At 40.2% G+C, this 17,214-nt stretch overlaps 1 protein-coding gene across 2 annotated transcripts in view; it reads right to left on the reverse strand.

The window, feature by feature from the left end:
* Positions 1-6,990: 6,990 nt before the first annotated feature.
* Positions 6,991-17,214, reverse strand: part of CDS1 (CDP-diacylglycerol synthase 1) — a 71,900-nt gene continuing 61,676 nt past the window's right edge. Inside the window, exons 12-14 of one of the 2 annotated variants that reach the window (XM_058433211.1) lie at positions 16,058-16,177; positions 13,891-13,994; positions 6,991-10,312 (exon numbers count right to left, since the gene is read on the reverse strand). In XM_058433211.1, the coding sequence (XP_058289194.1) occupies positions 10,183-10,312; positions 13,891-13,994; positions 16,058-16,177 (354 nt within the window). In that variant the 3' untranslated portion in view covers positions 6,991-10,182. The remainder of the gene's footprint in view (positions 10,313-13,890; positions 13,995-16,057; positions 16,178-17,214) is intronic. The other variant, XM_032147158.2, reaches the window with a different exon arrangement.

Consider the following 17,214-nt stretch of genomic DNA (forward strand, 5'->3'; position numbering starts at 1 on the left):
AAATCTCAACTTGAATTGTATCTCCCAAAATTCCCACATGTTGTGGGAGGGACCCAGGGGGGGTCTTTCCCATGCTCTTCTCATGAGTGATTAAGTCCCACGAGATCTGATGGGTTTATCAGGGGTTTCTGCTTTTGCTTCTCTCTCATTTTCTCATGCTGCCACCATGTAAGAAGTGCCTTTCACCTCCTGCCATGACTCTGAGGCCTCCCCAGCCATGTGGAACTGTAAGTCCAATTAAACCTCTTTTTTCTTTTCATTCTCCGGTATGCCTTTATCAGCAGCAGAAAACGGACTAATACAGTAATTTGGTACCAGTAGAGTGGGGCATTGCTGAAAAGATACCCAAAATGTGGAAACTTTGGAACCAGGTAAGAGACAGAGGTTGGAACAGTTTGGAGGGCTCAGAAGAAGCAGGAGAATGTGGGAAAGTTTGGAACTTCCTGGAGACTTGTTCAATGGCTTAGCCCAAAATGCTGATAGTGATATGGACAATAAAGTCCAGGCTGAGGTGTTCTCAGACAGAGATGAGGAACATGTTGGGAACTGGAGTAAAGGTGACTCTTGTTAAGTTTTAGCAAAGAGACTGGCAGCATTCTGCCCCTGCCCCAGAGATTTGTGAAACTTTGAACTTGAGAAAGATGATTTAGGGTATCTGGCAGAAATTTCTAGGCAGCAAAGCATTCAAAACATGACTTGGGTACTGTTAAAGGCATTCAGCTTTATAAGGGAAGCAAAGCATAAAAGTTTGGAAAAATTGCAGCCAGACTATGTAATAGAAAAGAAAAACCCATTTTCTGGGGAGAAATTCAAGCCGGCTACAGAAATTTGCATAAGTAGGAGCCTAATGTTAATCCCCAAGACAATGGGGAAAATGGCTCCAGGCCATGTCAGGGACCTTCACAGCAACCCCGCCCATCACAGGCCTGGAGGCCTAGGAGGAAAAAGTGGTTTCATGGGCCAGATCCAGGGTCCCCATGCTGTATGCAGCGCAGGGACTTGGTGCCCTCTGTCCAAGCTGCTCCAGCTGTGGCTGAAAGGGCCAATGTATACCTCGGGCTGTGGCTTCAGAGGGTGGAAGCTCCAAGCCTTGGCAGCTTCCATGTGGTGTTGAGCCTGCGGGTGCGTGGAAGTCAAGAATTGAGTTTGGGAACCCCTGCCCAGATTTCAGATGTATGGAAACACCTGGTTACCCCAGCAAAAGTTTGTTGCAGGGGCGGGGTCCTCACAGAGAACCTCTGCTAGGGCAGTGCAGAAGGAAAATATGGGATCAGAGCCCCCACACAGAGTCCCTACTGGGGCACTGCCTAGTGGAGCTGTGAGAAAAGGGACACTGTCCTGCAGACTCCAGAATGGTAGATCCACTAACCAACAGTTTGCACCATGCACCTGGAAAAGCCACAGACACTCAACACCAGCCTGTGAAAGCAGCCAGGAGGGAGGGTGTACCCTGCAAAGCCACAGGGGCAGCGCTGCCCAAGACCATGGGCCCTGTAACGCCTTTGTTTTGGCTAATTTCTTCCATTTGGAATGGCTGTATTTACCCAATACCTGTACCCCCATTGTATCTGGGAAGTAACTAACTTGCTATTGATTTTACAAGCTCATAGGGAGAAGGAACTTGCCTTGTCACAAATGAGACTTTGGACTGTTGACTTTTGGGTTAATGGTGAAATGAGTTAAGACTTTGGGGACTGTTGGGAAGGCATGATTGGTTTTGTAACGTGAGGACATGAGATTTGGAGGGGCCAGTGGTGGAATGATATGGTTTGGCTGTCTCCCCACCCAAATCTCAACCTGAATTGTATCTCCCAGAATTCCCATGTGTTGTGGGAGGGACCCAGGGGAGGTAACTGAATCATGGGGGCTGCTCTTTCCCATGCTATTCTCGTGATATTGTCTCATGAGATCTGATGGGTTTATCTGGGGTTTCCACTTTTGCTTCTCTCTCATTTTCTCTTGCCACCACCATGTAAGAAGTGCCTTTCACATCCCGCCATGATTCTGAGGCCTCCCCAGCCAGGTGGAACTGTAAGTCCAATTAAACCTCTTTTTCTTCACAGTCTCGGGTATGTCTTTCTCAGCAGCATGAAAACAGACTAATACATCACCATTGTCACGATCTAATTTCAGAACATTTTCATCACCCAAAAAGAAACCCCTTATCATTAGCAGTTACTCCCTAGTCTCCTCCTGCCCCCAGCCTCTGCCAACCACTGATCTACTTTGTCTATAGAGTTGCCCAATCTGAACACTTTATCTAATGGAATCATGCAATATGTGGTCTTTTGTGAATGGTTTATTTCACTTAACATTTTTGAGCTTCATCTGTATCACAACATTATCAGCGTTTCATGCCTCTTGATTTCCAAGTAGTAGCCCATTGTATGGATAGACTACATCTTATTTATCCATTCAGCACATGGTGTTTAGGTTGTTTCCACTTTTTTACTATTGTGAATCACGCTGCTGTAAACATTCATGTACAGATTTTCGTATGGATGAATGTTTACATTTCTCTTAGGTATATACCAAGAAATGGGTATATCATATGGATCATATGGTAACTCCGTTCTACATTTTGAGCAGCTCTCAGACTGTTTTCCAAAGCCATTGCATGATTTTACATTCAAACCAGCAATGTATCCAATCAGCTTTTATTCTCAGGGAACAGCACCAACCAAACTGTACACCCTCTGTGCCCCCTTCAAGCGCTTATTAAAATGTAAGTCACTCTTATTTGGGGACAGGTCACTTTCCAATATACTTTTAAGAAGGTATCTGGTGAGAAAGTAGTGACAGTGACAGCCTCTTCTAGCAGCCTCAGAATGAGCCGGGGTCTCTGATCCTGCCTGGACTGTTCCTACCACCTTGCCTCACTCCCCGCTAGCTCCAGCCCAGGTTAGAGCTCCAACCCTTCCTGAGGTGACCACAATCACAGCACCTTCTACAATTTCTCTCCAGCTAATCTGCACATTCTTTTGAGGGAACAGGATATATTTAGTTATTTCAAATACTAAAATGATGTCTCATTCAAATATGGTTCTATATCCATGTTTAGAGGACATATGATATCCATTATTTAGTGAATAACTGAGGTTCTGGGGGTGGTGGTAATTCATACTTCTAGCAGTATATATTACATTCAAAGAAAACGTACCCTCTTGAAATTCCTGAAAGCTGGATCTTAGAACTGAGTCACCTTTTCAGGGTGCCGACAAGTGCTATGTATTGTGAAAAAGACGGAGGGGGCCACAATCAGTAGGAAGCCCTCTCTCTTCCTGCCTTTGCTTTCCTGGGGTCCAGAGCTCAATGGGGCAAGGGAGCAAGCTGCCCCTTCCTTCAGTGAGGGCTCTCACTTAGAACTTCCATAGGTTATTTTGGCCTCACTTTTATGTTTTACTATTAGTGTATACACTTGGTCACTACTCCTCAGCTGAGGAGCAGTGATGTCATCATATTTGGATTTGGATTAAGATCTGTTCCTTCTCTTCCTGCTATCAAGTAGAATTGTCAAGGTGGGACTTCCAGCTATGTCTGAGTAGGGGGTGGCAAATCCTCTCCCCAAAAAACATCTATTAAAACCTGGACAAAATGTACGTTTCCGCACTCTAGAAATTGAACAAAGGTATACACTATGAAAAAGGTTTATGCTTGAAAAACTGGGGCACGGTGGGTGTTTGTGGAATCCTTTCCTAGGGCTGCACACATGCCCCCACCAGCTCAGCTGGGTTAGAGCTTTAGCCAGGGCAGGACAGACTCTGAGGACTCCGACAGTCCAATGGGACTTGCTCAATTTGCAACAGTGGACAATACCCATACCCAGAGAAGTCAGTGGAAGTGACAATCTCAGAGGATGAGATGGGAGGGCTAATGGTACCACAAGCTGGGAACTGTGTGGTTGGGCCAAGCGCTTTCCTAGATGAGGACGCATGTGGGTGCGGAGGAGACCTGGGCAACACTTCCACTACTGGCTGCCCCTGAGGCTGGACATAGCCTCAAGAGACAAAGTTGATTAATTGGACATCATCAAATTTAAAAGATGTTAAACTTCAAAAGACACCATTAAGAAAATAAAAGACAAGCCAAAGCCTGAGAGAAAATATTTGCAAGTTATATATCTGATAAGGTTTCTTACAACCCAATAAGAAGGAGAATAATGCCATTTAAAAATGGGCAAAAGAGGCTGGATGCAGTGGCTCATGCCTGTAATCCCAGCACTTTGGGAGATCAAAGCAGGTGGATCACTTGAGCCCAGGAGTTTGAGACCACCCTGGCCAACATGGCAAAACCCCATCTCTACAAAAAAATACAAAAATTAGCTGGGCATAGTGGCAGGCACCTGTAATCCTAGCTACTCAGGAGGCTGAAGTAAGAGGATCTCTTCAGCCTGGGAGGCAGAAGTTGCAGTGAGCACAGATCACGCCACTGCACTCCAGCTTTGGTGACAGAGCAAGACCCTGTCTCAAATTAATTAAAAATGGGCAAAAAGATATGAATATTTTTATCAAAGAAGATATACAGAAGAGAACTAAAGCACATGAAAAGACACACCACCACGAGCCATTAGAGAAATGCAAATGAAAATCACAATGAAATACCTCTATGCATCAGCTAAAATGTCTATAATTTAAAAGACAGATGATGGCAAGTTTGGGTAAATATGCAGATAAACTACAACCGTTGCATATCACAAGCAAGAATGTAAGATTGTATAGCTACTTTAGAAAACTGTTTGTTTTTCTTTCTTTTTTTTTTTTTTTTTTGAGCCACAGTCTTGCTCTGTCACCCAGGCTGGGGTGCAATGGCGCAATCTTGGCTCATTGCAACTTCTGCCTCCCAGGTTCCAGCGATTCTCCTGCCTCAGACTCCCAAGTAGCTGGGATTACAGGAGCACGCCACCATGCCCAGATAATTTTTGTATTTTTAGTAGCGACGGGGTCTCGCCATGTTAGCCAGGCTGGTCTTGAACTCCTTACCCCAGGTGATCCACCTGCCTCGGCCTCCCAAAGTGCTGGGATTACAGGCCTGAGCCACTGTGCCCGGCAAGTTATTTCTTTAAAAGAAACTTACCATACAATCCAGCAATTCCTCCCCTAGCCATCTACCGGAGAGAATTGAAGAAATTTCTGCACAAAGGCATGTATGTCTACACGCATTCATAGTAACATTATTCATAAGGGCCTCAAACTGGAAATAACCCAAATGTTCATCAACTGATGAGTTAGCAAAACGTATTAAACAGGAGAAGTGCTAATACATGCAAAAACATGCCAGGTGTAAAACATACTGTATAATTCAATTTATGTGAAATATCACACAGACAGGAAGCAGATCAGTGGTTGCCAAAGGCTGAGGCTTGGAGTGGGGATTAACTGCAAATGGGCACCAGGAAACTTTTTGGAAGATCATGGAAGTGCTCTCAAACTGGATTTGGTGGTGGTGGCACAATCTTATGGTATGTAAATTATATCTCAGTAAAGCTGTTGGGGGAAGAAACAAATGGAGTTTCTGGCAATTCATATGTATCTGTCTTACCTGGACTAGCTGAAGCCTCTGTTTCCTTTTCTTCACAAAACTTTTTGAGATTTACTAAAACCAATGAAAAATATATTTAATAGATTACTCAAGAATGTTCCCAAACTCCTCACTTGCTTAGGCCTCATCTGAAGCTTGAATTGTCGAACAGAAAATCATCCAGGCCAGGTCATGCTTGTAATCCCAGCACTTTGGGAGACAGAGGCAGGCGGCTCATTTGCGGTCAAAAATTGGAGACCAGCCTGGGCCATATGGTGAAACCCCATCTCTACCAAAAAAAAAAAAAAAAAATTAGCCAAGCATGGTGACATGTGCCCGTAGTCCCAGCTACTCAGGAGGCTAAAAGGTGGGATGATCGCTTGAGCCTGGGAGGTTGAGACTGCAATGAGCCGTGATCATTCCACCGCACGCCAGCCTGGGGCAACAGAGCGAGACCCTGTCTCAAGAAAGAAAAGAAAGAAAAAGAAAAGAAAAAAGAAAATCATCCGGACACATTAAACTCAAGTCAGATGCACAGCAGAAGGTCTGAGAGTTAAACTCCAAGTCTTATACCCTGTTCATGTTAGAAGTTGAGAGACAGCAGTTTGAAATTTCACTTCCACTAGAGGACAATGCGATCCTTAGGGTGCACTCTCCCTCAATAATCTTTCGCTCTCTTGAGTGACAAGGCTCTTGCTTCACCAGCCCTATCTTTTGTACACGGTAGAGAACAGGCTGGATTCTCTCCATTCCTTCTGGAAACTCACTTTGCCATCATCAGGAAATGTTCCATTCATCAACTTTTACTAAATGATTATTGATGCATATCTGATGATTTAAGAAAGTTCTCCGTTTCTGTACAGGAAAATGATGAGATTAAGGTAGGAATGGCTTCTGATTTTGGTTAAATTATCTAGACCTGATTTTTCTTTGCAGCTACTAAAGATTCCCCTCTTCAAGGGATGAATTTACAGCCCCTCTTCAAGGAATGAATTTTAAACTTTATAAGTTTCAAGAGGGGGGCAGAAAGATCTGGCTAGGGACTGTGGTCAGGAAAGATAGGTCTTACGGAGGTCAGACGGTGGTCACCTGTGTTCCCACACACCTGGTTTATATATCTGTCATCACTCTGATCAATATCCACTTCAAAAGACATTACTTCTGTACCTGTCTGTCTCTGTGACTAGGCAGAAAACTACTAGTTCTAAGGTTTTGTTCATGCGAGAACAAAGCACGGTGCTGGGTCAGGTAGACATTTCGGGTTTGCTGAAGTGGATCAATGGTTTGTCTATCATTCATGGAACACTTCCGTTACCCATCACCTGAAACAGACATGGCCAAAGCAGTGGTTACTTTTCTGCTCAGTCCTATAACCTGTCGTTTCCCACTGCGGACAGGCAATGGAAGAGGAGCAGACAGGAAGGAGGGAAGGAAACTTAAGAATTACTAATCAGCTATTCAATGCTGGACAATATGAGTTTTCACTGAATCCTTAAAACAACCCTATTAGCTAGGAATAATGAGGCCCACCTTAGAACTCTGCGAAATAAAAGGTCTGGGGAAGGGGATAGGAGATGTCCTAGAGACAAGAGGCAATGTGTACAGCTGGGTCTTTAGACCAAGCTCCAAGCTTGTGCATTTCAGAAGCTGGAGAGTCTACATCATGCCAGACACTGGGTATGCAATGGCCAACCCAAACAGACTTCATCTGGCCTCTGTATAGCTTAAAGCTCTAGTAAGGGGCACACATTACTCAGAGATTCACAAAAATGCACAGGTAATTACAAACTGTGCTAATAACACAAAAGTTCAGTACTCTTTGTATTAAGAGGACATTGCCTCTCAACAAATACAGATGTTTGGTAATCACCAGAACTTATTTTATCCCCAGCCCTGAAGATTTCACTGTAGGTGCTGGTGATGGAATAGACACGATATAATACTTACATATACCCATCATTATTTTGTAAACACTGGTTGAATATTTCTTCTCCAATGAGAAAATGGCACAACAAAGTCGAAATATGATTTGTTTCAGTTTTATTTTCCTGTCTCAGTTTCAGTAAAAGATTCAGAGAACTGATTGACACATATCATAAGCTATCACCCATATACCCTAAATATACACTGTTTATGCTTTTTCTTTTTCACGGAACAAGGTGACACTATCTTTGCTCAAACCAAAGTGAAAAGTAAGAGATACTATAATTTTAAAAAGAGGGGCGTGTGTGGTCTTTTACTCTCAGATAGTGAATGTACGTCACCACCACAAGGAAAAAGCGCTGAGGAAGAATGTGCATCCCACAGGTCAGAGAGTCAAGCAGGAAGTAACTGATACTACCTCCAAAATATAGCAAATTTGGAAAAATTAGGCATTACTGTGAAAGAACTTCCTAGTTTTTCATTTGTCTACCACCACATTGCTACATTGGAATTTAAGCCCTCTTCACAGTGCAAATATCAAAATGAGCCAAGTCAGGGTTTTATGGCAATCTTTTGCTAAAATATATTCTTTTAATACACATGCTATAAAAGTATGCTAAAAAGGTCAATTGAGAGCTCCATTAAAATTAATAATTTGCTTTTTTACATATAGGATAATGTACATTCAACTCTAAAAGTATATTTGAGAAAAGCTATTACTGTGATCCCAAATATTTCTAGCTTCCTATTTTGTTTATAATATTGATTTTATAACACACATATTCAGTAATACTTTCTTATAATTCTGGATTTCAATGCCTCACCAATTATTTTAAATACAAATGTGGTGGGATCTGTGTATCTCAAGGAGTTCTTACTCATGCAAACTACTGAGTTTTTAATGTAAGTTCTTATCACAAAATTTTCATTTTATTCTTTAAACTTTGGTAGCCTAAATTTTTTTTATGACCAACATTTGAAGCTGTAATGGGACAAATAAAACATGAGATGCTGAAAATTAAACTTGTAGGTGGCCTGATTTTAAATGTGATCACTGCCTCCTATAATAACATTTCCAGTGTCAATTTTAGATTTGTATAGATAGTGTGAGATACACTGGCTGAACACATGCAGTGATGATGAATCAATGGAGTATATGCTGGACCATAAAATGGACTCTTGGTACCAGGTGCACCTATGTCTAATCATGTGTGCATGTGAGGAGGTGCTGGCTGACTGCATCAGCGGAACCCAGGTATAGCAGCAATCTTTTGTTTTAGGTATAGTAGACGGAAATATAAAATAATGGAAAGTTTTTGCTGATTTAAACAAAAATATTTACTCTTTTCATTAGCAAAACATTATTTAAAATATATCTATTTCTCCCCTCTGAACATTTAACTAGGAGCACTGGGCAATTTTTGAAGGTTTAGTGCTGATTGTTTAATACAATAAATATGGCTGTGAAGAGCACAAAGCAGCAGTAGCTTATATACGTCCACGGATAAGAAATTTACTCTCATCTGGTTAGTGTCCAGTCCACCAAAGGAAAGGTTTGGCATTCGTGTGCTTTTTTTCGTGTAGGAATCAATTCTGCTTGATTTTCATTCTTGGAAGAAAAAATAATCAGCTGATATCCTCAAATTTTATGACATGATGCAAAAGAGCAATGGGACAAAGATGACCTATGGCCAAAAAGCTGGACTGGGATCAGGTCTCCAGGCAGATCTTCCTTCTTGCAAGGTGAGTCTACAAAGGGCTGCACTAGAAGCCAGGAGTGAGGCATCGGGGACACGGGGGCGGGTCGCTCCCACTCAGGCAAGCATCTCCTGCTCTGCTGCAGCCACAACCCCGACTCACTACCCTACAGAACCATGGAAGCCAGTTCACAGGGAAACAGGGAAAAGTGAAGCACATGACCAAGAGACGGCCCAGGCCACAGGTCACTGTTTGACGCTGCCTCCTGAGCTACTGTCCTGTGTTGAGATAATCTGCGGAGGATCCATACACTGTGTTCTTCACAGCAGAATTCTTCCTTGTCGCTCTTGAAAAGTTTTTGCGAGGTCGTGATCTTCCAAACAATTTTATCAGAAGTAGTTTGATGCCTGCTCTTTCTAACAAACCAATCATGGCAAAAATTTCAGGCTCCCTCCCCTGAATTTTGAAACTACCTAAAAGCAGAATGTTTTCCCCTGGCAAATGGTTACTTCTTTGAAAAGTAGACAATCTTTTTTTTTTTTTTTAATCCAACTAAGCCCTTTAGAAAGTACTCCAGACTACATGAGGAGGAAGTGCAGGAGAACTGACTTCCTATTGTGCCTTGCATAAAACATTTTGCTAAAAATAAGAGCAGCTCCAAGTGCAAAAGTAAATATTTGTGCAAAAAGGCACACTGCCAGATGCAATCTTAAAACATCCTCAACTTACTCATTTTATAGTGTTTGACTCTTTTAAATACCAGTCTTTTAAATTATAAAACCTAGCAAGTAAGGGGAAGGAAGTTCACATCAGAAAATACACTTTAGAAAAGGTACAAGACATTTTGCTGGCGATTTGCTACTTATTTCATAACATAGATCAAGTAAGTGTTTGTTAAATATTCACAGTAATTTCAGAGAGAAACATATCTCCAAAACTTCAACCTACTGCATTTTTAACTATTTTTCTGTACAATTTATAAAACATCTGTCAGTGTTTTTCTGAATAATTCCTTCTTGTCAGTCCTTCCCTCTCTGGATCCAGTTATACCTTCAAGGCGGGTTGTAGGATTCCTTTCTCAATGAGATGAGTCTTCAGGGTTTTATATATATTTAACTGCTGTTCTGGTTGAAGCACCAACAACTGCTGTAGCACTTTGCTGGGATTTGGGCCCCTAATGATAAGGCAAAGAAGATAAGTTCGTGTTATTTTAATAGGGATAAGTGAAGCATATACCCCCAATTTAAAACAAACCATTCCTTTAAGTGTAGAGTAGCAATCTTTACAGAATTAAAACAGCTCTTGATAACAGCTCACTTTAATGTGCAATGTTAGTGTCAAGGGGATAAAGAGCCAGAACTATTCTGCTTTGAGAAGCATACAGCAGAGAGGGAGAAAGAATGCACAAACACAAAACACAAGAGCAATAGAAGTCAATTGAAGGGGTACAGATCTAAGTTCTACAAAAGTTCTTGAAAGGGCAACCAAAGTTAAAGGTGGGGATAAATGGCAAATCTTGAGATTGAACGAGACACAAAAACTATTCTGTAAGGAAAGGAGCCTGGTGAACATAGGACAAACCAAAAAGAGGGCATGAAAATATAATTGAAATTTTTAACTTCCAAGAAACTTCAGATGATGAAAGGTATTTTGTTGAAAAATATCTCCAGGGAGTTATGAATATTCAGAGTCAGAACACAGAAGTCCTGAGCCTAGCACTGAAGCCCCTTACCAGTGATACAGGTGCCATGGTCTTTGTTCAAAGACAGTCCTAGGTAAACTCCAATATAAAAAACAAAATAAAAACAGATCTGCTTTAAAATCCAGTGGGAAAAAGCAACATACAAGTAATGTATAGGGATCGCACAGAATTCTAAGAAAGACATTTATGTGGGTAAATAATGTATGACTTACAATAAAGATTGTTCACATTGAATTATAGGAAGTAGAAATCCCAGCAACAAAGAAATGTCTGCTATTTAGTGTTACCACAATGAGGATGAGCAGAGGAACTATTTACTCTGAAAGTCTCTGACTTAACAAATTGCACAAGAGCCCAGATGAGCCATCCCACCAAGGGTCATCTTCATGCATGTGGCTCAACTCATCTGCCAAAAAACTGTGGCCATATGCCTTTCACACTCAGGTCAGGACACTGTTCATCTTATTTCATTTCTTTAAAAGAGTCAGCAACTTCACAGCATAAACCCCAAGTAGAGACCAACAGAGAAAAGGAAGGCTGCTTTAGCAAGTTCAGCTAAATGCAAAATTGTGTCAGCAGGTGCTCCCAGCTAGTTGCATCCTGGCACTCTCACTGTCTTCTAACAGTCTAAATAGCTGCTTTCAAATGGTGGACAACATGGCTCAGCATGACATCTCCCTACTGAGAGAACAGCATTTTTTTTTTTTTTTAAAGAAAGCATATGAGTTAATGCCCTAAAAAGCTGCCATATTCTGAAAACAAAGTTCTAAGGATTTAACCACTAATTACTAATACCCAAATAGATCAATAAATAATATGCAAATAAGTTAAATAGTCCCATTGAAAGGATAAAGATTATCAACTGTCTTATAAATAAAACAGGGAAAAAAATCAGCTATATGCTTACTAGAAAAAAGAAACACATATTAAATATAAGGAAAAGGGAATGTTAAAAATAAAACGAGAGACAAAGAAATAACATGCAAACACTGACCAAAAGAAAGCTGATATTGCCATTCTAATATTCAACACAGTAGGCTTTAAGGCAAGCAGTAAAGACAGATATTATATAACGACAAAAGGATCAATTCAACGGAGAGATATGACAATCCTAAATTGGTATATACCTAATACAACCTCAAAATATATAAAGCAAAAATTGGTAGAACTACAAATAAAAATAGATAAATTTACAATCACAATGAGAGACTTTAACAAAGCTCTCTTAGTAACTGACAGAACAAGCGGACCAAACAAACACAAAAACAAATAAACAAAAATCAGTACAGAAGATTTAATTAAACCTCACCTAATTGACACAGACAAAACTACAACCCAAAACTACAGAATACACCTTTGCACATGGAGCATGTACTAGAATAGATAACATGCTGCACCACAAAGTAGATCTCAAAAATTATAAAATACTCAAATCATAGAGTATGTTTTCTGACCACAGTGGAATTAAGGGAGGAAAGTGAGAAAATCTTCATTTGTTTGAAAACTAATGAATATGCTTCTAAATAACCCATGTGTTAAAGAAGATATAATACTGGAAAGCAGAAAACATATGTAAATAATGAAAATACAAATATCATAACTTGTAGGAAGAGGATAAAGCGATACTTTTTTTTTTTTTGAGATGGAGTCTCGCTGTCGCCCAGGCTGGAGTGCAGTGGCGCGATCTCGGCTCACTGCAGGCTCCGCCCCCCGGGGTTCACGCCATTCTCCTGCCTCAGCCTCCCGAGTAGCGGGTACTACAGGCGCCCACCACCACGCCCGGCTAATTTTTTGTATTTTTAGTAGAGACAGGGTTTCACCGTGGTCTCGATCTCCTGAGCTCGTGATCCGCCCGCCTCGGCCTCCCAAAGCGCTGGGATTACAAGCGTGAGCCACTGCGCCCGGCCAAAGCGATACTTAATAGTCTTCAGTGGATAAATTAGGTAAGAAGGCTAAAAATCGATAATCTAAGCTTATCTCCAGAATTAAAAAAAGAACAGCAAATTAAACATTTAAAAAAGGCAAAGAAATCAAAGATGAGAGGAGAAATCAATGAGGTAAAAAATTTACAGTAGAGAAAATTAACAAAGCCTGGAGTTGATATTTTTGAAAAGATTAATGAAATTGATAAACTCGCTATCAAGACTGTCTCTCAAAAATAGTTAATATAAAAATTCTCACACTAGTGTGGTATATATTTAAAATGTGTATTTAGGGATTGCTAAATATGAATTTCCTTCCAAGTACTATGAAGGAAATCCATGTTTTCTACGGCTCAGGCACTACGAATAAGTGTTCTGCCTTCTGGGCCCCCAGTAGAGACCACAGAAAATAAAGTTAACATGCAGTTGATGTTAAGCCTTCACACTCACACTGGTGTTTCAAGGCAGATCCAAAACATTAAGGTTTAATAACAAGAATAAACCACCTTTATAAAATGGCAATATTCATCCACCCACCCACGAGCCAGCCCCTACACACATAGGCATGATCCCCTAGGCCTGCTTTATTTTTCTGTGTGACACTTAGAACTATCTAACAAACTGTATTTATTTGTTTATTGTCTCTTTCTCATCATTCTTCCTTCGACCTCCAAACAAGAAGCTATGGGGGCAGAGATTTGGTTTGTTTTGTTCTCTGCCATATTTGTCCCTAGAACATTCTACAATATGGCAGGCACTCAAGTAATAATTGGTAGACTGGATGCATTTCATTATCTTCCTTTTTAACTCTTAGTATTCATGATCATTGCAATGCCCACAGTTGAGAAATCAAATCTCCTCAAGTTTCAAATCCTATACTATCTACATTAATTGGGTCTTTAATGTGGTCCAGGACCATGACAAATACTATCTTTTTTTAAGTTGTTCAAATGTAGGTAAAACAATTGTAAGTTAACTATCCTGCTCAAGACTCTAATTCCAGCGGCCACCATTCACTTTAATATTGTAGATTACCATTGACAGAAAAAGTTAACTTACTCAGACTAATGTTGATGGAAATGAGAACTCAAAGAAATCATCTAAAAAATGTCTTAAATGTAAAAGTACCTTATAAAACTTGTGATGTACACATGTACAAAAGTTGCCATCAAATACTGACAATCAAATCTGTCCATTATCCCACCATGTCCAGGAATGGTATTTGCAAAATCCTTTAGAAACAAACAAATATATTAGCAAATTTTCAAAAAATCACCTGCTACAAAATTCCTATCCGTGTCTCTTTGGCGTCATGGACTCACTCTAATGAAAATACATTACTATTGGATTTTTTTCACTAAATAAAAACTTATTAGAACACATCCAGCAGATTAAAACCACATCTTCCAAATACATGCTTCTTTTAGAATGAATTCCGAATTGACCCACAGCATTCATTCATCAAACGTTAATTAAATCTAGCACTTACTTTTTTTCGTTAATAAAACTTTTTCTAAATAAAAATTCTATTAGCTATTACTAATCTAATTTTGTTACAGCCTAGCTTTCTTTTTAACCACAAGCTGTTTGGGGAGCTATTTTAGTGCTGTTAAAAGATGTACAACTGGTTCTAACTTGTTTATCCTAATAGTTGTTACTCTGAAATAAACATTTTACTACTATGATAAATATTTCTTCTTCTTTTTTTAAGTGTTAGAGTAAAAAATAAAATTACAGTGAGCCCATCTGGGACACATTAGTCCATTAAATGGCCACACTGAGGGAATGATAGTAAGCCTCTGAAAACTGACCCTTTACAGGTAGATTCACATGTCTGGGTGCCCAGGAAATGGACATGACTAACTGCTCTTCTAGTTCACTCAGGTACCCTAAAAATATCTAAACTACAACAGCAATAGCTGTTTGGTTTCCAACATGGAAAAAAAACTCACCATTTAACAAAAAACCTTGGATTGGAGACCATTAAAGAAAATACTATTCTAAATATAACATTTTTCTTTTTAAAACAATTACTGAAAAAGTCTTTGGTTAATTTTTGCCAACCCATTTCTCTCCTTCTCTTCCTTACTAGTCAAAGCATAAGAGAGCCACATAATTCAATGCCACTCTGCTATTACAGCCATTGCAAGATACTCATCCTGCACAGCTGTTGCTGTAGTTCTCTGGGAATGTGTATTGTCTGCCCTAGTAGGTGGTGAGCATCTTTAGAACAGGAACAACATCTTGTATATTTTTGTATACTGCATTGCACCTTACATAGTAGCTTCCCACTGGCAAATGCTCGCTGAGTTCACTTATTCCCTGACCTGTAGGCCGCGTGTGATCTGGTCCCACCAAACTCTGCGGTCTCATCTCCTACTCTCAACCACAGCCACACTGTTCTTGCTCACCTTCAAACAAGCTAACCTCTTCCACTCCTCTGTACACTCTGGAACTCTTCGTTTTCTCTGGAGGACTTTTCTCAAATCTCTGCTTAAGTGTCACCTCCTCAGAAAGGCTTTCCCTGACCACCCCACCTTCCATAGCCACTTTCTAACCCCAGATGGTGCCTCAGCCATGCGAGGGAAGCTGAGATAAAATTGCTGAGATAACATGTCACTTTATGATGATCTAACCTAATACACAGGGATAATTTTAGGTCTCTGGAACAGGGGTCAGAAAAGTATGTCCCACAGATCAGATCCAGGCCACAACCTATTTTTATAAATAAAGTTTTATTAAATCAGCCATGCCCATTCATTGACATATTGTCCACGGGGGGCTTTCTCACTGCAACAGCAGGGTTCAGGGTTGAGAAGCTGTGATAGAATATATGGTCTGCACATCCTAATAAACGTATTGTTTGCCCTTTACAGAAAGAGTGTGATGACACCTGACTTAGAAGAATGGACAGCTACATAGCCAAAGGTTCTTCTGCGTGTCCCTTCAAGTGAGACTGTAGTAAAACACTGAACTTCAGATGATTCAAGACTGGATTCTTGGATGAGCACTTGAAAGACCAAGATTCTGGGTCTATTCCAGCACTAAAGGACACATGCCATGTCTACAAAGGAAGCTGACATGACACTTAAAATGTATTAACATGGTATGACAAACCTAAAAAGAAAGAATACATTCAGATCAATGTGGCAGCATTTCTGTGAGGTCGAAACAAATAGGATACAAAAGTTGTGGCCTAGGGGCTTAATGTAGATCATGAGCGGACCAAATTCCAACTAGGTTACATTCTCTAATTATATTCTCTAATAATATAACAAAGAATCTAAACACACACCTTGATTTTGAAGGCTCTTTTGAATCCACTGGCAAAGAAGCCTCCAAATGGGCCAATTAAAGATGCAAAGGTTGACAGAGCAATGCTGTGGATCTGGAAAGGGTACAAGCTCACTCTTTCCTAAAGAGGAAAAAGAAGGGGAGGAGAGGGGCTAATTTCATTGAAATTGTATTTGAGCATACCACCTGATCTAAGAACCATTGTATAAATAGTAAGTCAAAGCAAGTACCACATTTTTGTTAATTTTTCAAACTTTAAGGATCAAGGAAGAAAAGTCTATTTAAGCCTTCTGTACCATCCTCTACTTAGCCAGCACTTTCCCTTCTCTCTGTAAGCATAATGACAGGCAACTGGCACACTGAAATCTTGCAGCGTGGTAGTCTACCTTCCAGGTTGTCTAGGAACTTTACCTCTTACAAAGAATCAGCTGCGTTATTTTCCAAATTTTTTTAAACTAGTAATGCTTTGTTTCTGTAATTATATAATTTAATATTGTATTTTATTTCACTTTAATTTTATATGATAAAATAAGGGAAAAGTTGGACTTTTCTCTAAAATTACAATGAATGCTGTGGAAAAACACAAAAATAAGTTGCTTAAAGATTATTATCAAAATGAGCATCAGTGAGACAATCCCTAAAGATTTGGGGAGACAATCATAAAAACTGAGAAGAATTTTGTAGTCAAATTATTTTGCAAATTTGTAGTTCTTGCTCCTTTTTAAATAATCTGAAACTACAACTTATAGACAATGCAAAACGCACCCATTTTGGTTGAAGAAAGATGTTTGAGACATCAATTTTTTTTTTTTTTTTTTTTAAGGCGGAGTTTGGCTCTTGTTGCCCAGGCTAGAGTGCAATGGTGCAATCTCGGCTCACTGCAACCTCCGTCTCCCAGGTTCAAGTGATTCTCCTGCCTCAGCTTCCCAAGTAGCTGGAATTACAGGTGTATGCCACCACACCTGGCTAGTTTTTTATGTTTAGTAGAGACGGGTTTCACCTTTTGGTCAGGCTGGTCTGGAACTCCTGACATCAGGTGATCCACCTGCCTCGGCCTGCCAAAGTGTTGGGATTACAGGCGTTAAGCCAATGTACCCAGCTGAGACATCAATTTTTTGACCTGTTCTCAAAGCAATAAATAGCCTTGCTCCTAATCAC

The sequence above is a fragment of the Hylobates moloch genome, unplaced genomic scaffold, assembly GCF_009828535.3.
Source record: "Hylobates moloch isolate HMO894 unplaced genomic scaffold, HMol_V3 SCAFFOLD_2, whole genome shotgun sequence".
NCBI lineage: Eukaryota > Metazoa > Chordata > Mammalia > Primates > Hylobatidae > Hylobates > Hylobates moloch.